This window comes from Peromyscus maniculatus, chromosome 4 (assembly GCF_049852395.1).
Source record: "Peromyscus maniculatus bairdii isolate BWxNUB_F1_BW_parent chromosome 4, HU_Pman_BW_mat_3.1, whole genome shotgun sequence".
Taxonomy (NCBI): Eukaryota; Metazoa; Chordata; class Mammalia; order Rodentia; family Cricetidae; genus Peromyscus; species Peromyscus maniculatus.
The window spans coordinates 142,018,253-142,044,549 of NC_134855.1; the positions used below are offsets into that span (position 1 = coordinate 142,018,253).

At 46.0% G+C, this 26,297-nt stretch overlaps 1 protein-coding gene across 6 annotated transcripts; it reads left to right on the forward strand.

The window, feature by feature from the left end:
• Positions 1–2,830: 2,830 nt before the first annotated feature.
• Positions 2,831–20,015, forward strand: Znf334 (zinc finger protein 334). Of its 6 annotated transcripts, none has more exons than XM_042276806.2 (5): positions 2,831–3,682; positions 3,989–4,043; positions 9,783–9,909; positions 10,187–10,279; positions 11,049–20,015. In XM_042276806.2, the coding sequence occupies exons 2-5, from the start codon at positions 4,029–4,031 to the stop codon at positions 12,860–12,862; spliced, it is 2,049 nt and encodes a 682-aa protein (XP_042132740.1). In that variant the 5' UTR covers positions 2,831–3,682; positions 3,989–4,028; the 3' UTR covers positions 12,863–20,015. The 6 variants fall into 6 exon arrangements, with proteins under 6 accessions (XP_042132740.1, XP_015845775.1, XP_015845774.1 ...); XM_015990289.3 differs by having other exon boundaries at positions 2,831–3,140; XM_015990288.3 differs by having other exon boundaries at positions 2,831–3,107.
• The last annotated feature ends 6,282 nt before the right edge of the window (positions 20,016–26,297 follow it).

A 26,297-nucleotide genomic window follows, 5' to 3' on the forward strand; every position in this document is an offset into this window, starting at 1 on the left:
AGCAGAGCCCTGGAGATCCATGAGCAGGAATCACAGGCAGGCTTTACAGCATCCATGCCTGAATGAATCAGTCTCCCATTCTGCTCAGGGTTCAAGTTCTGATTCATGACATATACCTTGGCTAGGAAAAAGACGGGCCATCACTTTGTAGATGATCTTGACAGTTTTACAGGTCGGGCAAAGCTCTGTCTAGTGGGTTCTTCTCATACAATGGAAATCGGTGGGTCCTCTGGTGCTGCACAGTGCCTAGCCTGGGAGAGCATGTATGGCATTCTTGAGTAAAGGTTGTGGTGGTCCTCAGTGGACAAGTATTTTCAGAACAAGGTGCCAGTTTCACGTGGCTAGAAAAAAAAATCCCCACAAATCACTTGACTCACATTAACAGAAGCTGGATACATTGTCTGAAGTATCAGGAAGAGTTAGAGCCTTCCTAGGGCGCGCTGTCATCAGGCCTTCCTGACTGAGCCCCCTCGGTTACTGAGACTTCACACACAGGCCTTCCTAGCCAATGAAGTTCATGACGAGCCTCCCAGAAAAGTTGGCAGGGGAGTCTTCTGCCATCTAGTGGTCACTGTGGGAAACTGCATCACTCCATCACTGTTCAGATACTAATCCCCGGGAGGCAGAGACAGGCGATCCTAAATTGAAGGGAGCCCAGGCTGCATAGTGAAACTCTGGCTCAAAATTAAAACAAAACATTTTGGGAATGTTGCTACATACCTTTATACACAAGTTCAGTTATTTCTTTAAGATTCTCCTGAAGTGTTAGAATAAAAGGCATGTGGCCTCCAGTTTGGGTGCAGAATGTGTTCCAGAAACGTGACAGGAACGACCACCCTACTCATCCTGACAAGGAGCATTTTCCCAATTCCCTGACCAAATTGATTTCTTTTTATCCTTACCGAGCTAGTTTGCAAAAAATGTATGTAATTTTAAAAATATTGTTTCACTTCTTTGACCTATAGTGTGATTGGCCATTATATATATATATATAATATATATATATATATTCACACACATATATGGTTAATTCATTTCCAAATCTTCTAATTAATTTTCTTGTTCATACCTTACTCCACCTTTTAAAAATAATTAAGATACTAATTTTAAACAGTTTCTAAAAGCATTTTTAATAAATTGAGTCCATTTCTACATTTATTACATATAGACACTGACAGTATTTCCCTCATACATTTGCTTTTGAAATCCATCTTTCCCCAAAGACATTCCGGTTTTCTTTTTCTAAAAAAACTTTATTTATTTGCTTGATATGTGTGTGTGTGTGTGTGCGTGTGCGTGCACACACACACACACACACACACACACACACACACGCGCACACATGCCACTGTGAGAAGGCCAGAGCACACCTGTGGAGCTCAGAGGACAGCTTTCAGGAGCCAGTTCTCTCCTTCCACCATGTGGGTCCCTAGGATCTAATTGAGGTCATCAGGCTTGTTGGCAGTGCCTTTACCCACTGAATCATCTCCAAGGCCCACCATGTTATTTATTGCTCCATAAAAAACTACCCTCAAAACTCGGTGGCTTAAAATGATGACATTGGTTATTTCATTTTTGCTGTACGTTTACTGGTATTGCCTGTATGGTTCTGCTTCACATGATTCTCTGCAGTGAGACCACCCAAGGACTTGACTGCATACAGGGCTCACTTCTTGAGTCTGAAGTTGTGACAAGGATGCCTGGAAGGTGAGACATGCTGGGTTGCTGGGAAGGATTCGCCTGTTTCTCCACGTTTCCTCTCTGCTTCTTTTGATTTCTGCTTGGTCTCTGGTAACTAGGTAATTTAAAGTCTTGCACAGGCTCTAGGAACATTGAAGACAAACCTGACTGCCTGGATGTCACAGGTTGGTTTTTTTAAAACCGGTGGTGTCCCTTCTGATGTCCCCTTTGTTTAAAATCACGACACAGCCACATTCAATGTGGGAGCCAATATACAAGCATTGAATCCCTGGAAGTCTGGCTCACTCTCAGCCTCCAAACCTTGGTGTTCCTTTTGGTATTAATGATAACAGATAACTGTGTCAGAAACCTCCAGGCCCTCCAGCGAGGAAAACATATTCCATAGCTTTACACTTTTAATATGTATGTGTGTATACAATTTGTCCCCATGGACGAAGGTCTAGTTTCTACATTTCTTGCATTATATGTAATTGGTGCTGTTAAACTATATCGTTATGGGGCTGGAGAGATGGCTCAGTGGTTATGAGCACTGGTGGCTCTTCCAGAGGATCCGGGTTCAATTCCCAGCACCCACATGGTACCCTCTTCTGGCCTCCTCAAGCACCTGTCATGACACACAAGTGATGGAGAGACATGCATGCAGGCAATATACACACACATGTAAAATAAAACAGTTGAAAGAAGTATACTGGTAAAATATTTTGTCGTTAATTATTGTGATTTCCCCTACTGTAAAAGTGGCAGAAAAGTATGCACCTGTTGATAAACTCAGACAGCTAGGAGTAAGCAGTACAGCTATTATTTTAAGACATTTAGAGACGGTTTGATTAATCTTTAATTATTAGGTGTTTTCTGTAATTTTGGGAAGCTCGCCATTATTTTTTCATTCTGAGAGAACTCTTTAATCGTTATCTTTTTTTTTTTAATACACTGTTGGAATTTCTTTCCAGGTCTGTAATTTTTCTTATTCACAGTTCCTTTTGTACTACGTTTCACAGCCCATTGATTAAACTCAAGCGACTGAGAGGAAATCGGCTGGGCGGAGGTCGCAGCACCTTGTGGGAAATGTAGTCCCCGACAGACTGCAAGCGCCTTTCTCCAAACCGTGGGAATGGCGGCACCGAGGCTCTGCGCACGCGCCGTCTCCTAGCCTCGAAGGACGCGCTTCCGGTTCTCCGAGCTCTTCCAGGCGAGGCTCCCACTGCTCTTAGGGTTCCTCGGAGCCTCCTGGGAACTGTAGGAGGAGCGAGGATTCCCGGGAGCCAGAGAAAGACCGGGTAGTGAGCTCGGGGCAGGATCGGAGGAACCGGAGCCCGCCCGGGGCCCGCGGAGGCTCGCAGGTGTCCAGCGGCCGGGCGGACGTCACCGGGCTGCAGGCCTCGGGGCGGGCATCCTGGGAAGGAGAGGTGTGTGTGTGCGCGTGCAAAAACAGGATCGCAGTAAGTCCTGCGGATGCCCTTGGACCAGTAAATCTTCGAGGGGATGAGCAGGTCCATATTAGGCAGAATGGCGTTTCATTGGAGGGTCTGTCGTTTGGAGGGAAGGGATGCCAGCCATGGCTAGGACACGGTCTCTCCATCACTTCGAACAAACCCATGTCGTTTCTTTGAGTCTCCATTCCGTTTCGCCTGAGTTGCTCAAACCACGTCCATCCCCACCCCAGGGTTTATTGACTCCCTTCATATAGAATGACGACACAGTGTACCTACAGAGAAGGTTTGGGAGATATTTAAACTTCTTTTCAAATCAGCAAGGCAGCTATGTTAACCATTTAGGTAGTTTGCTGGTGACAGAGTCAAGAATTTAATTCTGTTGATTGCCAGGTCAGGCCTTTGTCCTCTACTACATTTAAGCAGAGGCCTCTCATGAAACTGCAGTTAAGGTCAGGGGAGGGGAGCAGAGTGGTGATCATCTTAAAACCCTTACTCCTTCTGTCTGGGTTTGCTGACTTCATCTGCTGAATGCATCAGCAGGAAAATAGGTAAGTGACGCCAAAAAGTAATTAATATCTTAATCTTAGAGTTGCTTTCTTGCTGGACCGCTCATAAGTGCTGTTTGTTTTTTTAAGGAGGCTTAAGTAAGACAATAATTCAGTTTAACACCTTTGTTTCCATTCACACAGTAAGAAAAGTTCTGACTGGTCCATTCAGAGCTACTAGTGGGCATTCCCTCAAGCAGTTGTTTCCTGTACAATACTGGTCAAAGGGTCCTTTCCTTCCATGGTGTGTCTGTGAGTCACTAAGAGCTGTCAGTCTGCTGATTCTATTCCCCATTCTTCCTCACCCAGCCCTTCGATCACCATCCCTGGCCCTTGAGAGTACCTGAAAATGGACAGTTTCCAGGTAAGTCACTGAGAGAGTCACCTCCCATCTTGGGCAGCGGCTTGTCATAGATTTGCAATGTATATACTCAGATAAAATGATAGGAATATATAAAATTCAGCATCAAGGAAAATAAGGGAATCAGATCAATACCAGAAAAACGAACTTCAATAAACAGAAATTATTTCGGTGCATGGTGTTGCATGACTTTAATCCTAGCACTTGGGAGGCAGAGGCGGGTGGATCTCTGAGTTCCAGACCATCCTGGTCTATAGAGTTCCAGAACAGCTAGGGATACATAGAGAAAACATGTCTTGAAAAATAAAGAGAAGTTATACATCCCTGTAGGTTTGTTCCGGTTGTACAAGAAAGACCCAAGTGATAGGAAATAGGCTGTTACCATGGTTTTTTGTCATTTGTTTACAAACATGTTTTTAGAGAATCTTTGAGCAGAGGATGCCAAGTCAGCTTTACCAACAACAGCTGTGGGTTTCCTGTGATTTACACCTTGGCAAGGCCTCGTGATTTCAGATGTCTCCAGTCTGTTCTCAGGGGCATAGACAGCCTTCTGCTCACTCTCCTTGGTGTGGTGATAAAACCTAGAATAAACGGGTTGCATGTGCCTCAAATGATGCCCTGTTACTATTTCTTTTTAGTAGTTTTTTCTTTTTTGGCGGGGGGGGGGGGATGAGGAGGGAGAGAGAAAAGAATACTCACTATAAAGCCCAGATGGGCCTCAAACTGATAATTCTCCTGCAGCCTCCTGAGTGTTTCAGCTCTACTTTTAAAACAGGTATCCAGGGCTCAGTTTGACTTTCGATCCTGTGGTAAAACTATTTCACTTACTTATCTAGTGTCAACTCACTCCATGCCTTCTACCCCTGTTGGGATCAGAATTAGTGACCAGATCTCACACTTTCAAACCCAATAACATTTCCACTCTGCTTCCCCAAACTCTGTTGCACTTGGCAGTGTGACCATCCCTTCCTCAGATGCATTCTGACTGTTTGTAGCCTTCATACGACTCTTTTCCTCTCACTGAGCGTCTTCACTTGTAGCCCTTTGAGCTCTGCAATCTTCTTCCTCTAAGAATCTCAGGGTGGGATTTTTGCTGTTCTTCTCTGCAAGGGTCCTCCGAAAGGCACCTGCAGTCCTGCTGTGCAGAAAAGAAATGATGTTGACATCTGTCTGCTCAGTGTGCTTCTTCCTCATCAGTCCCTGCCAATGTCACTAATCCTTCAGTTATACAGGCTCGAAAGAAAATGAGGCACAAAGCCAGATGTGGCAGCTTATACGTGTGATTCCAGCACTCAGGAAGCTAACGCAGGAGAGTTGCTGTTGATCAAGGCCAGCCTGGGCTACAGTGTGAAACTGCCTCAAATGGAGAGAGGGGGGAGAAAATGAGTATGTGTTAAGTCTCCTGTTCCTTGCTTCTAGTCACAGGCAATTGTCAAGCCTTGCTAAGTATCATGAGTATCAGGTCTCTGGCCCTACTTCCCCTGCTCAGTTCCTGTCTTCAGAATCATCATGATAGAGTTTTCCATGGTCTGCCCACCTTTCTCAGGTGTGTGCTTACATTTGTCTTGTAGCAATACCCGTCTAATGTCTCAGTGCCAGAGCTGCCCCAGCAGGTCCACATACTTACAGGAAAAAGTTCAGCATCCTACGTTTGACTTAGCAGGGCCAGTTTTCTGCTTTTCTTTAGTCCCTGCCCCTCCAGACTTTTCGTTTAACAGCTGTGTGTCAATCATGTTATGTACCAAGCGCTGTGTATCGACCATATTGTTAGGTATCAGACACTGCACCAGATGCTGTACCTGTCGTTTGGCAAAAGCTAACACCTCTGCCCTTGTGGAGCTCAAGCTGGTGGAGGCGTGGCTTTCCTGTGATTGACATCTAGGCAAGGTTCAGCTCATGATAAACAGATTTGCCGCTGCTATGACCAGGACATTAGAAAGTGACATGAGACCTGGGGCACCTCTTCTCTGTAAGGATGTTCCACACACTGGGACATACCACACACCTACCATCCCTTGCCCTGTGTCCCTTTACCAGAAGCCGGTCACATCCCACTGAACTGCAACAGCCAGACATTTGTGCCAAGCTGTGTACTATGCCCTGGGAAGCAGGCTTCAGCCATGTTGAGCCCCAGTGCAGAAGGGTAGTATTGTGCCTCTAGTTTCCAGATCATGCACCAGATTTTACTTTGAACCGGTCCCTTCCCATTTAAATGATCCTTAGTTCTTCATGTTGTTTGAGACTAGGAACAGGGCTTTTGTAGGACCCATTCCTGTCCCTCCTCTCTATCCTCCAGGCTGTGCGTTCATGGAGCAGAGCCCTGTCTGCACATCACCTGTGGGGCTCCCTCCATGTGAAAGTGGGGGCTGTGGCCACGCCTCTCTCTCTCTGCCTCTCCACCCCTGTGCTCCTTGCAGCGAGGCGTCTCCTTTTCTTTTTGGCTTTCCTTTGTTTTCTTCCCAGAGTGCATAAAGTTGACCTGAGTCACCAGAATATGTTTTTTGTCTTTTGTTACGACGACGACACCATTCAGTCTCTCCCACAGGGAACATCTCTCCTGCTGTGGGCTGTATGCTGTTAAGGGCAGCTGAGTCTGTCTGTGTGGCATGGACTCACGAGTCAGCTCTCCTCATCCGACTCTCGCTGGCCTTTTCCTTCTACCATTCTTTGCGGTTACCCTTTCTGGTTATCAAGAGCTATATAGTCACCATCTTGCCTAGGCTGTAATGGAAATTATAAAGTACTGTTCATTACCAGGGAGCTTATTTTGGAGGGAGTGGTTCATAGACAACCTTTAATATGGGTAGTAAACTTACCTCTAGGAGAGAGGTACGCCATCCTGAAGGAAAGATGCCGTGCTGCGTATGTGCAGATGTGTGGCAAGGTGAGGAAAGGACTCAGGGACCCGCAATAGCTATGCGTGAGGTGGAGCGTGTGGCAGGCCTCGGGCTCAGGGAGCATGTGGGCTTCTGCAGAGCTGGGGGATGCCCAAGTCTTGTCACTGCATTTCAGAAGGATTTCCGACAAGCGTAAGTACCAACCAGTCACAGACAGTTTTTCTGCACACGTCCCCACACTGCACTACTGGCCTGTCCGTACCGAAGTGCAGTGATCAGGACCAGGAAAAACTGTCAATCAGTCCTGGTACTGTACGGACAGCAGTGTAGACGGGACTGACTGTCTGCAGTTCAGGGGTCCAGGGCTACATTTGGTTGTCGTGTCTGTTAGCATTCACACCCACTTCTTGGAATCCTGGCCAATAAGCAGATAATACCCTGGCCTGCCCAGCGTCCTGACATCATCCTATGTTCCTGTTCCCTTTAAGAAGGGACTGCTCCCCCTCGGCTCTCTCTCTTCCCCCCTCCGTGAGGTGGTGCCCACCTCCCCCCCTTTTCTCTCTCTCTTTCCCTCTCCCCTTTTTCTTTCCTTCACCAAACAAAACTCTCCACTGCACACTGTCTGTGGGGCGTCTCTGTCTCTCACCCGCCATGGGTCATCTTGGCTCTACCCGCCAAGGCCTCTCAAGTGCCGTATCATAACAGGTCTCCATGGCCTCTTGCAGTCTGGGGTGGTCCTTGTCTCTCATGACCTTTCAGTGGCTGCTTACCCTGTGGAGCACAGTTAGTTACCCTGTGGAGCACAGTTAGTTAGTTACCCTGTGGAGCACAGTTAGTTACCCTGTGGAGCACAGTTAGTTACCCTGTGGAGCACAGTTAGTTACCCTGTGGAGCACAGTTAGTTACCCTGTGGAGCACACAGTTAGTTATCCTGTGGAGCACAGTTAGTTACCCTGTGGAGCACATCCTGACTGCCCCTTGTCCTTCCTGGGACTCCTCTGTTTTGTCACTGCACTCTTGACTTCTTGTCCAGACAGGTGGCTGCTGTCTGTCTTATTTGTAGTTCCCCTCCATAGCCTGTTTATTTCACTTACTTGGGTTGCGGGGGGGGGGGGGGGGGGGGGGGGGGGGGGGGGGCCGAGTTGGACCTGTGTACTGAAATCTGTGTACTGAAATCTGTGTACTGAAATCTGTGTGGTGAAATCTGTGTACTGAAACCTGTGTGGTGAAATCTGTGTACTGAAACCTGTGTACAGAAATCTGTGTACTGGAATCTGTGTACTGGAATCTGTGTACTGAAATGCCTTTGCCCTCTCTCCTCTGCCCTTCCCCCACCCCGTTGTTTTCTCCCTCTGTCCTCCTCCTGAAGGTGACAAGTTACTAATTCCTGGTTGGCCCTTACTGTGTGTGTCTTCTGTCATCTCCTCCTTTCTTACGTGATCTTACCCTGTGGAGATCATTGCGCCTTTTCCCCCCTTCACAGTGCGACCTAGAGCTCATTCCAGGTCAGTTTAGAGACTTCCTCGTTTGCTCTCAGGTACCATCTCCCATTACCATTCTCTCTCCTTTGAGACCAAATATTCACTTGCCAGGATAGCTGCCTTTACCCCTTTTCTCCACAGATTCGTTGAGCTCAGCATTGCAGGTTGTTGCCTTAGCCTCCTGTGCTGGTGAGTGGGTGTTTATTGCTGGCTTCCTACGTTGGCATGTGCCCAGCTCTGGTCATGCCATAGAGCCTGCTCATAGTGTCCCCAGCCCACATGAGGTCAGTCCCTCTTGGTCCTCAGGTAGTGGAGTACTTTGGTCTCACCCCCTGATGCTCCCTGTAGAAGGGCATCCTGGTTTTCTTCCCCTTTGCTTGGACCTTTTAGCGATTTCCCGTTTTCAGGTATGGAACGGCAAACTCCTTCCAGGGGAGCAGATAGTACTGTTTACAGTTTTGTTGGGTACAGTCTCTTTTAGCTCGGAGTGCGGCAGTTGCTGTGTGAAAATGTCATGGGCAAAGTGTGAACCAGGCACTGCCAGATGCAGCGCCTGTGGCTGGATTTGGCCCTAGGCAATGGCGTGCCATCCATCACCCAGGTGCTGCGGAGTTGCTTCTCGAGTGTACACGGGGCCTGCTGCTCTGGTGTTCACAAACACCTCTGCGACAGATTTGCATGTTTCACACTAGTGGTCTCCAGAGTGGGGACAAGGAGCACCCCAGCAGCGCTGTACTTCTATTCATATTGATATCTTGACCAGGGGCATGGGAAAACAACAGATGGTTAATGGTATTGGCATGGTTATCGGTACTAACATGTTGCTTAACCTACATTATGATTTCCAGGTCAACACCTGGGTCATTTGCACTTCAAGAGTGCTTTACTGATGGGGTGCAGTAACTCGATGACTGATTATAGGGTAGGGTGCTTGCGTGCTCTGCCCCTGCAGGTCTCTTCCCTACAGCACTAGCTCTCTGACTGTCATGTCTGTGGTTTGCCTCAGTGTATTTCTCAATGAACACACTGTGGCAAGACACACCTTACGTGCGGACTAAAAGGATCATCTCCCAGAAGTCTGATGGCACAAAACAGGGCCGTTTATGGTCCCCTTTGTCTAGCATGTATGTTCCTGCCTGAAGTGCGGTGTCTGCTTGTGTCACTTGTCACGCTGGGTGCTCCTTGAGAGCAAGAGCCATATTGCACATGAGCCTGTAATCTGAGAATTCCAGGGCACAATATAAACTCCACACATTTAAAAACCTCATTCATAAATAGTGAGTGATTTCTATTCTTTCATTCCCCCATGAAGTATCTCTCCATAGCCTAACACTGGCCATGGCAGTGCCCTCCTGATCTTTGATAGTCCCACAGATTTGCTGTTGCTCAGTTCTGATTATCTCAGATGAAACATGTTCTTTCAGAGGTCGGTTTCCTTCAAGGATTTGACCGTGGACTTCACCCATGAGGAGTGGCAATGTCTGGGCCCTGCACAGCGCCTCCTGTACAGGGACGTGATGCTGGAGAACTACAGGAACCTCCTCTCAGTGGGTGAGTACAATCTCTACCTGGCACCCCAGGGCTAGCCTTTCTTCTGTGTCCCAAGAACACGGGCAATACTAGAACTGAATTCTCTCTCCTTGAATAACAAGGGAGGAAGATGATAGTTTGTGCGCACACACGTGTGCACACATGGACCTGCCCTTCACTAATTTGTACCGGCCTCATTGAGCTGTTGTTGGGCATCTCTGTTGCTCAGTTTCCCCGTCCGTAAGTCCTTGACGTCCACAGAGCTTGGTCCAAGTTCTGTACTATTTCTCATTAACAGGGTTTCGTGTTAGCAAACCAGATGTGATCTTAAAATTGGAGCAAGGAAAAGAGCCGTGGGTAGTGGAAGAATCGCCAAGTCAGAACCATCCAGGCAAGTGTGATGACCGAGCAGGTAAAAACAAAAGAATTCGAGTCCCAGGCTGATCAGTGATCACAGCTGGCCCCTATATGATCCTTTGTGTAGAATCTTCTAGAACCTATGCTGTATATACCTAAATGTTCTTCCCAAATAAATGTATTCATATAAAAACGTTTGGCTTTATGCTCTCTGTCCACAGATCCCACCCCTTCACCACACACTGACGTCTTCATTCTCCCCCACCATGCCCACCAGAGTGCCCGCCTCCTCCTTGCAGTCCACCTCCACTCACCTCCACTCACCTCCACTCATGCCTCCTGTTCTCCATTGCATGTGTACAGACTCCAAGGTTCTCAAGTCACTGGAAACATCCCCAGGTCACTGGCTTCTTGAGGTCTGCTTCACCTGGTCTCTGCCTGGTGCCCACCAGATCCTTGTCCACGTCACCCTGTCAGCCATCCTTCCAGGGGATGTGGGGGACTGTTCCATGTTGGAATGTTTCTGTCAGTGTCCAAAGCTCTTGTATTCTTTGCCAGTTTCTTCTTTCCTTGACACAGTTAAATAAGCTGGTATAGCTGAATCTGCCTTGCCCCCTTCCTCTCCTCCTTGTGTTATTGTTTCTTTATTTTCCTTATAAATGCAACAAGTAGAAGACATTTACACTTGAATGGAAAGCCAGCCCTGAAGACTTGGCCCCCATAAGGCCTTTGTACACATTGTCATTTCAGAGGTGCACAGAACTCACATATTAATGTCAGTTCTGTTCCTTCCTTCCTTCCAGAAGATGATGATGCCTTAGAGAAGGACAAGGGAATACAAGACAAACATTTGAAGCAATTTTTAGTCTTCAGTAACAAAAAGATGCCAGAAAAAGCCATTCTGTTCGAGGAAACAGTTGCTCTTGACATGAATACTGTTTCTTCAGAAAAAATGTTCCATAAATATGACCCAGGGGGAAATGGCTTGAAAACTAATTCAGAAGAAACCGTTGCAAAGTCAAGCCAAGCAAATGCAAAGCTAATTGCTGAGCCCGGTGGGTGTGAGAAGCTCCCACCCCACACAAGGCCTGACAAAAGCCATTCTGGGACAAGACGGAACAAATGTGATGAAGTTAGGGATGTTAGGAGTCACGGTGAAGATCTTAATCCATACCAGAATATCCAGTCTTTAAGTCAGCCCTCTGAACTTAACAAGGGTGGGAAACCCTTCCTCCAGAAGTCAGCCCACTCTGCAGGAATGGAGGACCATGCTGAAAGAAAGCGAAATGAATGTGCTGAGTGTAGGAAAACCTTCTCTAAGAGGTCCACCCTCATTGTCCATCAGAGAATCCATACAGGAGAGAGACCCTATGCTTGTAATTACTGTAGGAAAACTTTTCGTATAAAGGCAAGCCTCACTCGACACCAGCGAGTTCACACTGGAGAGAGACCTTATAAATGCAAAGAGTGTGGGAAAGCCTTCATTGACAAATCTGCCCTCATTGTGCATCAGAGAATCCATGGAGGGGAGAAATCCTACGAGTGTAACGAATGTGGGAAGACCTTCTTCCGGAAGTCAGCCCTGGCTGAGCATTTCAGATCACACACAGGGGAGAAGCCTTATGAATGCAAGGAATGTGGGAATGCCTTTGGCAAGAAGTCTTACCTCATTGTACACCAAAGAACTCACAGAGGAGAGAAACCAAATGAATGTAAGGAGTGTGGGAAAACCTTCTTCTGTCTGTCAGCCCTGACGGCACATCAGAGAATTCACACGGGGGAGAAACCCTATGAGTGCAGTGAGTGTGAGAAAACTTTCTTCTGTCAGTCGGCCCTCAATGTGCATCTGAGAAGTCATACCGGAGAGAAACCCTATAAATGCCGCCAGTGTGGCAAGTTTCTGTGCACTAAGTCTGCTCTCGTGGCCCATCAGGTAATCCACAGAGGGAAGAAGTCTTTCGAATGTAATGAATGCGGGAAGCTTTTCTACCTGAAGACAACACTCACGATACATCAGAGGACTCACACCGGAGAGAAGCTTGGCGTGCTCAGTAAATGGGGTCGAACATCCCCTGTGAAGTCAAACTGCATCCAACAGGAAGGAATGGACACAAAGGAGGATCGTGAGTGCCACGACCATAAGCGTACAGTCCACAAAAGCTCACGCCGCTTTGCACATAAGAGAACCATATGGGAGAGACCTTACGAATGTCCCGAGTGTGGGAGGACCTACTGCCGGAAGTCAGCTCTCCGGCACCATCAGAAGACACACACAGGAGAGAGGCCCTATGAGTGTAAAGAGTGTGGGAAAACCTTCTGCCAGAAAGTCTCCTTTACCGAGCATCAGCGAACTCATACTGGGGAAAAACCACATAAATGCAAAGAATGTGGGAAATCCTTCCGCCATAAGTCAGCATTCACAGTGCATAAGAGAATTCACACAGGAGAGAAACCGTATGGATGTAATGAATGTGGGAAAAGCTACCGTCGGCTCTGGACTCTGACTGAACATCAGAAAATACACACAGGGGAGAAACCCTATGAATGTAGCACATGTAAGAAAACATTTCGCCATAAATCAAACTTCCTTTTACATCAGAAAACTCACAAGAAGTAGATTCCAACAAGGCCACAGCTAATTTACATAATGCTCCAATCCTGAGTTATGCATAAAGGAGTGAGACCTCGTCAGCATGTGGACCATGGAAGGTTTTCTGCTGACGTCAGCCCTGTAACTAGAGAGCTCACATAGGCAACATGCACAGTTTATTTTATGAATGTCAAACTTTCAGTGTTACTATGGAAACATTCAGCATTTCAAACATTACACCAGGTGTGCCTGCTTCCCTTTCAGATCATGAAACAAGTATTAATCCCTACTCGATTACCCTCCACAGTCAGTTTATGTAGTGTGTGTTGCCAGATGTGAGGATCCGGTCTCGATCCCAGGTCACTGCCAGTTGTTACTGTGATAAACGAATTTACAGTGTTTATAGCTCAGACTATCCAAGCTGCTCGTCTTCTGTCCACGTTGTTATCTAGTGATAGACCCCGTTCCCTTATCTGCAAAAGTGAGGAGTTCTTTGCCCGCCTGTAGTGACTCCTCACGTGAGTGAGCATTTGCTGCAGCCAAGTCCCTGGGTTTTTCCAGTGAGGGGCGCAATGTCTCATGTAAGTGCCTCCTGGAGCTTTCAGGTAAGCTAAGACAAACAGCAGTTGTAGGTATCGTAACAAGAACAGCAAAAATGTAACAAGCAGGTTTGAAAAGTGAAGAGGATTTGGGGAGTGTTTGAATCAAAAGTGTCTTTCCTTCTAGTGTTCTTAAATACTTCTGTTCCCTCAGTGGTGTGATTGTGTCAGTGTTTTTTGTTTGTTTGTTTGTTTGTTTGTTTGTTTGTTTTAAATGTCCATAGAGGTGTTACTTAGAATTTACCTATCAGCTTCTGAGAAAAGGTCTCAATGGTGCCAAATAGAATCTCATAGTATGCTCCAGCCAGAATGCCATTCTGTGGCATTAGTGTGAGGCTAATGTCAAGTCTTGGTAGCCAGCCACAAGTGGAATTTTCTACTAACCCAGCCCTGCTCTCTGATGTATTGTCAAATCTTAGGACAGTGAAGTGAGTTTATTTCATTGACAAAGAAGAGCCACTGGGTTTCCTGTCCTGGGCCTTGCCTGTGACGAAGCTGGCAAAGTGACAAAATGCTGTCACTCGGCTAATCAGCCGCTGGAGTGGCCAGACTAAGTTGTATCATCCAACTGAGTCTTGGAAATGAGAGTCTCTCTGGCTTGTCCGCTGCTTCTGGTTGTGATGTTGGGTTCTTGGGGGGGGGGGGAAGCTGCCCTTTGTTTGAGACTCATCAGAAATCCCACTGAGAACAAGAGTGGTCTATTTATTCAGTTTGTATTTTATATCCTTCAGTAAGGTTAACGTATTTGTGAATGCACATGTATTCGATGTATATAATATATACTGAAACATGAATATATGTGTATATCAATACAAATAGTAATATTTCCCTGAGATTTTTAATAATTACTTAAAGATTTGGTTGCTGTTGCGAATGGAATTTTATCATCTGTTTTTAAAATTACTCATAGAGGTCCCGACAGAACTAGCAAGCAAAGGTGCTTGCTGGCAGCCTGACAACCTGAGTTCAATCTTTGGGCCCCACATGATAGGAGAGTTACCCTGGCTTCCACAGGTGTGATATGGCATGCACACACAAAAATAAATAAAGGTTAAAATGTTTAAAAACTCACTGATAAATAAATAAAGGTTAAAATGTTTAAAAACTCACTGATAGATAAATAAAGGTTAAAATGTTTAAAAACTCACTGATAGATAAATAAAGGTTAAAATGTTTAAAAACTCACTGATAGAATCCTTAAGCATTTTTATCAAGTTGGTCAGAATGTGTCCCTTATACTTACTTTTCTTTGCTTGGTCTTCCAACACTCAGAGCTCCTTATAAAGGAAGTCTGTTGGCTGCTTTGTGTAGATGTTTTGCCCTCTGAAGATCTGTGCCCTAGCTGTCTAGTTGTGCCTTCTGCTTACCATTGGGTGATGCAGCAAATCACAATTCTGTGATTACGGAATTGTTGGCCTTTATTAGTGTGACTTAGTATACAGGGGTGCTGTCTGCTGGGGGGAACGTTTAGTCTGATGAAAAAAATGTATGTCCACAAATAGAGGATCAATGAGCCCCAAACACATAATAACAAGACACATCCAAGTAAATCTTGAAGGTCCTGTAGAGAGCTCAGCTGGGAGAGGCACTTTTTCTGCAAGCGGCAACCCAGGGCACTTGTAAAGGTGGACAGAAGATCCGACTCCATAAGGGTGTCCTTTGACCGTACATGGACTGTGCTGCACCCAGGCACACATACAACAACAATATACTTTTTAAAGTTGTTTAAAAAAAAGAAACCTTTAAGATACAAAAATCAAAACTAATTAAATGGGAAAAAATCTTTAAAAGCAGCTGAAGAGAATAGTCACATGTGGGTCTGCAAGAGTCCTACAGCTTCTGGAAGAAACTGCCACACTGATCAGAAGAATGGATCTCATCTCACAGGACCCAGGGCAGTGAGTCCAGCCCAGGCCCGCAAGCCTGCTCTCTTGTGACTGCTGGAGACTGTCTGGGTTTCTGCCGCATCGTCTGCCTGCAGCTTGTGCCAATGTGTCCTCACTGTGAATGTCTGTCTACGTTTCCTTTTTATCAGGACAAGTCTGATCAGGGTCCCATCTTACTCCAGCATGACCTCACCTTAATGACTGACATCTGTAACAGCCTTATTTCCATAAGGTCACATTCGGAGGTATTAGAGACTGTGAGGTATCTTTTGGTATCCTAAAAATTATCCCCATGTTAACCAGATTAAAATAACAATAGATGTTTGTTGTGTGAGACTTTTACTGGGGAGATGCAGCACACCTACTCACCCTTGAAAGGAAACCTATTCCAAACCAAAGTATCGATTACACCAAAGTCCAACTTGGTGAGCCAGTGAGTCTGTTGGGGTTACTAACAGGAGTGTGGGGAGGGCTTGCTAACAGGAGCAGGGATGATCCAGAAGCATGGGTGATGAATCCCACCCCAGCATGGGCCTGAATGCTACAGCCCTGGACTCCCAGCACAGCTCACAGGCAGCTCAGCAGTCAGAATCTGCAGCGTGGCTGGTCGGTCTCCTTAGCATTTCTAAACTACATCTAAAAAGAATCTGAGAGGCTGGGGATTTAGCTCAGTGGTAGAGTGCTTGCCTAGCAAGCACAAGGCCATGAGTTTGGGCCTCAGCTCTGGAAAATTTAAAAAAAAAAAAAAGAATCTGAGACTCTTCCAAGTTTCAGCCTTCCTGGGCAATGTGGTATAAAATTGGGGTAAGATCACTTGCCACCAAGCCAGACAACCTGAGTTTGATCCCCAGGACCCATGTGGTAGAGGCAGAGACGCAACTCCTGCACAGCTGTCCTCTTGCCGTCCACTCCCCTGCCCCCAACTCTGTTACACACATCTGAATCCGCCAATACCCACCCCCATGTACACAAGTAAATGCAATTTTTTAAAATGAAGGTTTCTTCATAAAGATTGGGTTACTTGCATGTTTATGTGCTGACAGGACATTCCAGGAAGGGAGTGGGTCATAGTTTTCTTTCTATCGCTGTGATAAAGACACCATGACCGAAAGTAACTTGGGGAAGTCAGGACAGCAGGGGAGCAGAGGCCCTGGAGTAGCAGTGCTTACTGGCTGGCTCAGCCAGCTCTTTTATGCCACCCAGGACCACCTGCCCAGGGATGGTATCACTCGTGGTGGGCTAGGCCCCTCCACAGCAATCAAAATTCCCCACTGGTCAGTCTGGTGATGGCAACCTCTAACCGAGGTTCCTTCTTCCCAGATGACCCTAGTCTGTCAAGCTGACCAGCACAAGGGTGGAAAGTTGTCCTGCATCGAGTGATGAGTAGCTGGAGTCCGGTGCCTGTAGCATGAATCTTAAAAGGTCTTATTAATAAAAACAAACCTGAAGCCAGGTATTGGGGTAAACGTTGGGAGATCAGAGAAGCAGAACAAGCCACAGCCACATCACCTTGCCAATTCCTCAGCTGATCCTGTTTCCTTAGACTGGAAGCCTCTGTGTCCATCCAAATGGATCTCAGCTGAACTGCTGCTCAAAAGCCTAAAAGCTTAACCAAGCTCTAGTTCCTGGTCCTCGCACCTTAAATACCTTTCTGCTTCCTGCCATCACTTCCTGAGATTAAAGGCGTGTGTCACTATGCCTGGCTGTTTCCAATGTGGCCTTGAACTCACAGAGATCCAGACGGATTTCTGCCTCTGGAATGCTGGGATTAAAGGTGTGTGTGCCACCATTTTCTGGCCTCTATATCTAATGGCTGTTCTGTTCTCTGACCTCAGATAAGTTTATTAGGGTGCATAATATTTTAGGGAACACTATCACCACAGGTGCCCAGGGGAAAGGAGTCTTTCAGTGATAGAAATGCTGTTGCCCTGCCTGTTCATCTACAAGATGCACACTGGCAGTGAGTGGGTGGACAGGGAGGAAGCTTGTGGACTCCCATTATAATCGCTCCTATTCTGTCAGTGAAGTGGAGAGTAAATTGAGTCTCTGAAAGCAGGAGGCTGGCTTTAGAGATTGGTCATTATTGATGCAGCTGACAGTCTTCAGTTCTGCCCTATTGCTTTGCGTTTATAAATCCACCTGTCCTTCATAGCATGCTACTGTGGAGAGTCCCTCGGTGTTTAGGGAAGTCTCCATTTTCTCAGCTGATGTTTTCATGGGATGCCTTAGAGTGCCTCGTTGGTTGCAGGATTGCGGGGAGAACACTGTCCACTAACTACAAACAGACCACATTGAGACCACTTGGTGATCTCGTCGTTCCTATCATTCTCTTGTCTAAGATGGGCACAGCGCCCCCTAACGGACTGTTTGCTCACAGTATGTGTCTGGACTGAGTGTGAAGTCAGTGGGACTACTTAGTCTTGAGTTCCTCCTGCACAGCAGATCTAGTGTGCAGTGTCCAAAAGCTGCATCTGATGCCCTCTGTCCCCCTAGAACTGCTCCACACACACACAGGAGCTGTATCAGAATGGCTCGCTGGCCACCAGATGTCTGCTTGGGTGTCCCGGTCAGAACCTTGCTATAGTTTGAGCTTCTCTCTAGGTCCCCAAGTTGTGTCTTTTCTGTGCCATTCCAGATTTAGTCAAAAGCAGAGGCTACAATTGTTTGCAGGGTCCTAGTGCTGACCCTGACTCCAGAGGCGTGGCTGCCTCTCTTCTCATCCCAGAAGCTGCTGAGATGTGTAGCTTTTTTCTTTTGAAAACTACACACACACACACACACACACACACACACAGGTTTGGCAGTAGGCAACTGTGGGGACGCTGTGACATGACTGAGCCCACGTCTAATGCTTGGCTTGAAATCTACAGGCTGAACAGTCAGGAAGAGAAAGCATCAGGATGACAAAGTCAGGCTGGCCCCACAAAGACAGGTGAACTTGTGTCTCCCAACTGCATGGTGAGTGTTCTAGAGCAGGGACACCACCTGTGGTGTCCCTAAACCATACGTTGATGCACTGAACAACTTGACCTAAGCAGTGACCAGAAGGCCAGGGGACAGTTGCCTTGAGTCCCCTCAAAGGTTCGCTCAGAGCTATTCCTGTAGTTACTTCCTCAGTCTAGAAAGCACCAGAGAGACAGAACTGAACACCGGAATACCATGGCTGGTATTCTAGAAAACGCTTCCAGAAGCCCAGATAATGTCACCTGGCACACACCTAATCTATATATTACAGGCTACGAACCTGTGCAGCATGCTGTGGCCGACAGAGACACGGTGCTGAGCACAGATTGCAGTTTAACAACTGTGTGCAGAGACACGGTGCTGAGCACAGTATGCAGTTTAACAACTGTGTGTAGAGACACGGTGCTGAGCACAGTATGCAGTTTAACAACTGTGTGCAGAGACACGGTGCTGAGCACAGTATGCACTTTAACAACTGTGCGTAGCCAAACAAAAAGACGCAGGAAAGGAGCTGCCTGACTTAGTTACCTTCCCGTTGCTGTAACAAAGCATCCTTTAAAAGCAAGTTAAGGGAGAAAAGGGCCGTTTTGGCTTAGGTTCCAGAGGGACATGGTCCACCATGGTAAGGAAGATGTGGCAGCTGGTGTGGCAGGAGCTGGAGGCTATGAAACTGCAAGGCCTGTGCCCAGTGACCCACTTCCTCCAGTCGGGTCCCACCTCCTGGGAGTTCCAGAAGCTTCCCAAACAGCACCGCCAGGTGGGAACCAAGTGTTCAGCCACATTGGCCAATAGGGGACGTTTGTTTCCAGCTCCCTTACAATCTTGTGGACCCACTGTTGTATCGGGGACTATGGGGGTCCAGCCCCTCGATAGTCCCCTCCCAGGGTCCAGGAAGAATCTATAACCAGCTGATAATTTATCTTTGAAGAAAAGAAATGAATCTATGTACACGAAATTCCTTAGTCCACACATTTTATTATTCTGTCAGTTCTCTCTCTACAAGCTTATACTCTGCTCTCATTTTTAGCTCCTTTCTTGTCCAATTTCTCTTTACATTTATCTGTTGTCCCCTCCAGGTTCTATCTTAATTCCTTCATCTAGTTCTGCCCCTTCTAGGTTCTCATCCATCTAGTTTTTTCCCATATCAACTCCTCTCCCATCTCCTTCTCTCTCATCTTGTTCTTCCCCATCTGGCTCTTCCTCATCTTCCATCTCGTTCCTCTAGTACTCTCTTCTAGCCCCTCAATCTAGTTCTTCCCCATCTCATTTTGTTCCTCTCAAGTTCTTACCCATCTAGTTCTTCCATTCTCTTCTCTCTTCTCTGTCCTCCGTGCCCTGGAAGCCCTGGTATATATACACTTACAAGCAGTAATCCCTTGGTAGTGCAGAGCCAGGCTTCCAGGGTCAAACGGAGGGGTGATAAGAATCACATAGAGAGACAATAACCATTAATTATCATTTGCAACCTCAAAGGGCAAAGGGAAGTGACCAATGGGGGAATGAATTAACTAAAGGCTAAATTCAGGTAATATCTAAGAAGAGAAATCTTATGTGCTCCACTATAGTCTTAAACGTGATTGGTAGAAAATGTTAAGAATCTGTAAGTTGCTAGGTCAATGGGAGAAAATAAAACTGCCTTCTTTTTTCCTGTGGCTCCTATCTGTCCAAGCTATCTGCCGTTTTTCTGCAAGGTAGGGGAAAGTGTGCTCGGTCGCTAGGCAACCTGTGTACAGCTAGATGCCTCTGGTGATTGTTTTTTTTTTTTTATTTTTTTTTATTTTTTTTTTTTGGTTTTTCGAGACAGGGTTTCTCTGTGTAGCTTTGTGCCTTTCCTGGAACTCACTCTGTAGCCCAGGCTGGCCTCGAACTCACAGAGATCCGCCTGCCTCTGCCTCCCAAGTGCTGGGATTACAGGCGTGCGCCACCACCGCCCGGCTGCCTCTGGTGATTGTTAAAGGGAGATCTGGAACTAGAGGTAAGGTTTGGGAAAGGAGGAAGTAAAGCTTAATTGGTACATCCGTCAGGCCTTCTCAAACAGGTAGCCTGGATGTTTAAGTCTGTTCTTAGAGTTCAGAGGTATCTCTGATAAGGTACTTTCCTCCATCTGGGGATGGACCTGGCTAGATGCTGCCAATGATGATAATTACAGGGAGGCTTGAACTGGGGTTCTGGCTGAGCATAGCTGTCAGTGCAGAGGGTTATCTAAATATTCCTAGAAGTGGTTAGGTAAGGAGTTAGCGGTCTATAAAGTTAGTAAGGCTGTAAGAAAGAAGGGTCCGAGCTAAATTGTGTAAAGCTATTATTTAATGTCCACCTGACCTAGGGGGTGTCTCCTTGTGGAATTTATCTTTTTTTTTTTTGTTTTGTTTTGTTTTGTTTTGTTTTTCAAGACAAAGTTTCTCTGTGTAGCTTTGTGCCTTTCCTGGGACTCACTTGGTAGCCCAGACTGGCCTCAAACTCACAGAGATCCGCCTGCCTCTGCCTCCTGAGTGCTGGGATTAAAGGCGTGCGCCACCACCGCCCGGCCGGAAATTATCTTAAATCAGGAGACTTGCACGTGGACTGTTGTTACTGTTAGTCCTTGAAAGTGGCTAAGGGTGATATCTGATTCCAGAGGAAGCCTTTCCTGAAGCTGTTCTCCAAATACCCAGAATGTGTATGTCCAGAGAGTGATCAGTCCACACTGTTAGCCCTTCTTAGAGAAAAATCAACTGGGAAAAAAATGAATGCACGCATGATTTTCATAACAGAAGACAGCTGATATATAACAAGCCAAATAACACCAAAAGCTCCTTGGAATGTGGCTTCCTCTGGAGGAATTCCCTGATCCCTCCAGGTAGTGACTTTGCCATAACCAGCTGAGTTCTTGTGATATATTCCTGCGGCCCACAGCACTGTTATCTATATGGCCTGTGTCAATCGAAGCATCGTTATGTGGCACATACCTGTATACACCAAATAAATGCACTTTTGCCAATAAAAAGTAAAACATCGGTCATCAGTCTCTGTCTTGGTTTCTTTTCCCGTCTCTGTGATAAAAATATCTGAACAAAAACAGCTTAAAGGGAAAAGGTTTTATTTTGGCTCATGGTTCAAGGTGCAGCCCATCATGGTGCAGTCCGGGTACAGGAGCATGAGGGAACTGGCCGAATGACACCCACAGGATGGAAGCAGAAAGCAAGGGTGACTGCAGGGTCACCATCAGCACCTTCTCTCCGTTTCATTCAGTCCAGGGCCCAGCCCAGGAAACAGTGCCACACACACCCAGGATGGGTCCCCACCCCAGTCAGGAAAATCCTTACAAACCCATCACCCCACTGGGGAGGGGTGTCTAGGTTTTGTGTAGTTGGCAGTATTAGCTATCACAGTCCCCTTGACCATCGACAGTCAGTCATTTGCAGAGAGATAAGGACTATCACAAGGTCAGCACCCATTCTCCTTTACTTCCAAGTATTTGCATCCACACATTGAAATGGTACCACAGAAGAGGGCGGTGCCACTTAGTGCCCAGGAATTCCAGGTGTACAGACTGGAAAGGATACCAAGGCATGGCCATGTCTGGTCCTGGGGTACAAATTCCAACTCAGCACAAGTCTTCCCAAGCCCCTGGAAGTTCCCATGCTCCTGCAGAACCATAATATAAAAGTAACAATGAGTGGTAGTTGTGAGCTTGGTGTGTGCCGTGGCACGTGGCTGCCTCTCTTTAATATAAACCAAGATGCACCCATTCAGCAGCTGGGCCCATGAGTGCTACTGCCATCAAGGAACCCACTGTGCTGGTGTTTTGGAATATTTTGAGTTATTTAGTAACTTGGTTAATCATTTTAGCATTCACTTTTACTAAAACTGTAAATCACTTAATCGCTACACCAGCCTCATTCAAAGTCATTAAGTGACAGTGCTTTTAGGGGCCTGAAACAAAAAGACTCACGGAGGCCAATTACTTTGAAGTGGAAATTAGGTGCCATAATGCACAACAAAGACACTTAAACAAGCAGTGTAATGCACTGTGCCGTTAATTTAGCGGCAAACACTAAATACATCATGCTAACCCTGGGAAAATTAAAGAGGCAACATTAGAGTGATGCCTTCCACGGGGAATGCCAATTCCCACTCCTCAGGGTGGCCCACCCATCCTGGGTCCTACCGAAGGTTAGCGCTAAATAATGCAGATCAGGAATTTCTGCAGACTGCTATAAACAAAATCTCTTCAGAGATTTCTCTTTTGTTATGGGTGAGATTTTTAAATGTTTTGGTTCAATTTTGAACCTGTATTTGTTACTTACATTACTTTCAAACCCTTAGGAGGGGTAGATGATTAAAAAAAAACATTGCTTATATTCTTTATTTTTAAATGGTGGTGGATTCTTTATCCCTTTTGGAATTTATTTGGAAAAGCCCAAATAAATTCTTTCTACTATAAGTTGCCTTGGTCATGGTGTTTTATCATAGCAACAAAAAAGTGATGAATACAATCACACACAATTAATTTAAAAATAAAGTGTATTTTACTCTAAAATGCATTGTAAGGTGCTGGAGAGATGTCTCAGTAGTTAAGAACTCATACTGTTCTTGCAGAGAGTTCAGTTCCCAGCACCCATATCAGAAGACTTACAAAGCTCTAACTCCAGCTCGGGGGAATATGGAGGCACTTGTCTATATCCCCCTATACACACACACACACACACACACACACACACACACACACACACACACACCATATGATGGCTATTCATGGCTGTCAACTGGAATACATCTGGAGTTAACCGAAACCTAAGTGTCTGGGTACATCTGTGAGGGTTTTTCCTTATTAGATTATTTGCAGTGGGAAGGCCCTCTTTTAATCTGGATCTTTAAGCTGGACCGTACCTTCTGGCGGCCTTTGTGAGACCTGGAGGAAGGAAACTTGCAGCCTTTGCCTGCTTGCTTGAGTTTGTGAGTCTGTCCATCCCTTCACTGGCGTGAAAGCCTACTTCCTTAGGATTCCAGCATGCCTTGAAGACCAACTGTGATGTCCAGCCTCATGGACTGAGCAGCTACTAGAGTCTTGGAACTTCTGCTGGTAGATAGCCATGTTGGACTAGCTGGGCATTGTTGGACTTAGCCTATAAGCCATTCTAATAAATCCCGTATACATATTATATGTATATACACATTCTATCAGTTGTATTCCTCTAGAGAACTTTGAATAATATACACATAATAAATCACACACACACACACAATTACAAATGATAAAAACAAATTTTAAAAGTACATTATAAGCTCTACCTACTTCCATGTATTATACAGTAGCATGTTATACTCTACATTGCAGTGTTTAATGATTGTCCTATATCCCACTTTGTGGCTTCTCAGAGTTTCTGTAACTTAATTTCCCCCTGGTGTATGACTGTCAGCAAACACTGAGGAAGGTGGCTGTCCATGCATCTTTGGACTTTACTCCCTTAGGTCATAACCCTGGAGATGGAACAGCTGTGTCCACAGAACATGCTCCTTTGGAACCCTGAGACAGAGAGGCCTCCAATTGTCCTATAAATTACATTCCAGGAAGATATTTATGAGAATGAGCATTTCTCCAAATTTCAACCACCCTGGATATCATATTTCTTTATAATCTTTGCCTACTGTGAAGGCAAAGAAGTATTTAAACACTTGCAGTTTTATCTGTAGTTTATGGCCAGCTTCTGCATATTTATTCCTCATTTGCATTTCCCTTTTATTACTAGTCTTTTGTAGCCATAGATCATTTATATGGGACTGTGATCTTCTTACAAATGTGTAAGAGATAATTAAAGGGAGCCAGTAAACCATTTCTTTCATATACTTACAAAATATATTTTCCAATCTTTTTTTTTTAAGATGAGTTTTGACATTTTTCTAGAGTAAAAGCTTTGACTCATGTATTTGGTAGGTGCTATTGTTGATCCCTGCCCATATATTAAATGAGATAATCTTTTTCTATTTCCTATAGAGTGTCTGGTGACTCACAGTCAGAACATCAGGTCCCATCCACATGAGGTACATGCTACAGCATGCACTCTGCTCCTTTCCCACCCCATCCCCTGCCCCCTAATTTCCTAAGATGATTTTTTTTTATGATTTCTTCATTTCTCCTCTCTCACTCAGCCTCCTACATGGACATTTCACCTTTATCATATTACTAGGAATTCTTATGAACTTTTGGGTTTAAGACTGTCCTTGCCAGAAGCAAGGGCGATTTTCATGTCTAATTAAGAGTACTCTAAATTGTTAATTAGAAATGCCCGATGCTATTTAGGGACTTGGTTCTTCAGATGAAATTTAGATATACTCAGTAAAACAGTACAGTGAGGTGCCATGGGAATAGAACCACTCACTGAGCTGCCGTTGGAGAACAGACTCCTTCCTTTGGCCTGGCAGTCCCAGGGTTTTGTGTTGTTCTGTTTGCTTGCTTGCTTGCTTGTTTGGTGGTGGTGTAGACAGAGTTGCTCTTGACTGTCCTGGAACTAACTCTCCATGTAGACCAGGCTGGATTTGAACTCATAGAGATTCTCCTGCCTCTGCCTCCCGAGCATAGGGATTAAAAGCATCCACCACCATACCCAGCCTCAACCTCCAGGTTTAATGGCACCCAGCAGCGAGCAATGATTACTTTCCTGAGAGTTCTGCCCAGCACTGGGAACCATAGATCTAGGTACTGAATGCCACAGTGAATGCCACCTATTACAGCCCATTGTCACTCTCAGAAGAGACAAAGGGTCATGAATTTGTGCATTATCTTAAGTATGCTGACCTGCACGTCTTCAGTTATTTCCAGGGGCTGGAGGGATGGTCTAGGTTAGACCAGGGGCTGCTCTTTCAGTTCCCAGCACCCATGTCAGGCAACCCAAATCCACCTGTACCTCCAGCTCCAGTGCATCTGGTGCCTTCTCTGGACTTAAAAGGTACCTGCACTCACACCTGCACTGTTAGAAAATGATTAATATGCTTAATGAAATATCTAAAATTAAACTCCTAGGGTCCTGTTTCAATAACAGTATTGCCCAGGGAATGGAAAGATGGCTCAGTGGTTAAAAGTATTTTTAATGATTGCAGAGGACCAAAATTCTATTCCCAGCACCTAGTTAAGGTGGCTCACAACTGCCTGTAACTCCAACTCCAAGGGATCTGATGCTTCTGGCCTCCATGGACATCTACAGTCACATGCACATGAAAACACACACACACACACACACACACACACACACACACACACACACACACTTTCTTTTTGATCTTTTTTTTTTTTTTGGGGGGGGGGGTTCTCTGTGTAGCCTTGGCTGTCATGGAACTTGCTCTGTAAACCAGACTGGCCTCAAACTCACAGAGGTCCACTTGCCTCTGCCTCCCCAGTGCTGGCTGGGATTAAAGGTGTGCACCACTACCACTCAGCTTTTTTAAAAATCTTAACATATCACTCAATATTAACCACGGTCATCTCTGGGAAAGGAAATTATTTACTGGCTCCTTTGCTCATATGCCCCTTTGAATTGTGTATTTGATTTTGTCTATGGTTTGGGGGCATTACTTTTTTTTTCTGAGACAGGTTTTCTCTGTGTAGCTTTGGAGCCTGTCCTAGATCTCGCTCTGTAGACCAGGCTGGCCTCGAACTCACAGAGATCCGCCTGGCTCTGCCTCTCGAGTGCCCAGCTTGGGGCATTACTTTTGATAGCCAGTTTTGTGTGCAGATGTGCATTAGGAGAGAAAACTTGAGGGTCATATTGATCTTTGATAGGAATGCGTGGTTTTGCTTCCTATAAACACTTCACCTCCTTGCTTTTTTCTCACGTGGTGTGGACACGACTCTTCTCCAAGTGGCTTTGCATCTGAGGCAGTGGTGCCTGCAGGTGGCTTGGCACAGTTCTCCAACTAAGCAGGAGCTCTGCTTCTCCTTGGGAGGGGCGCGGGTGCCTTGGGAACGGAGTCTGGAATGTGATGGAGGCCAAGAGGGTCGCGGGAACGGGTCCCTAGCTGCTGTGCTGCGCATGTGCA

Bases quoted from the DNA above. Each gene is read 5' to 3' on its own strand.
- Znf334 (XM_042276806.2), top strand. The intron at 9,910-10,186 runs GTGAGTACAATC...TCTCATTAACAG, and splicing joins CAGGAACCTCCTCTCAGTGG to GGTTTCGTGTTAGCAAACCA. The intron at 10,280-11,048 runs GCAAGTGTGATG...CCTTCCTTCCAG, and splicing joins GCCAAGTCAGAACCATCCAG to AAGATGATGATGCCTTAGAG.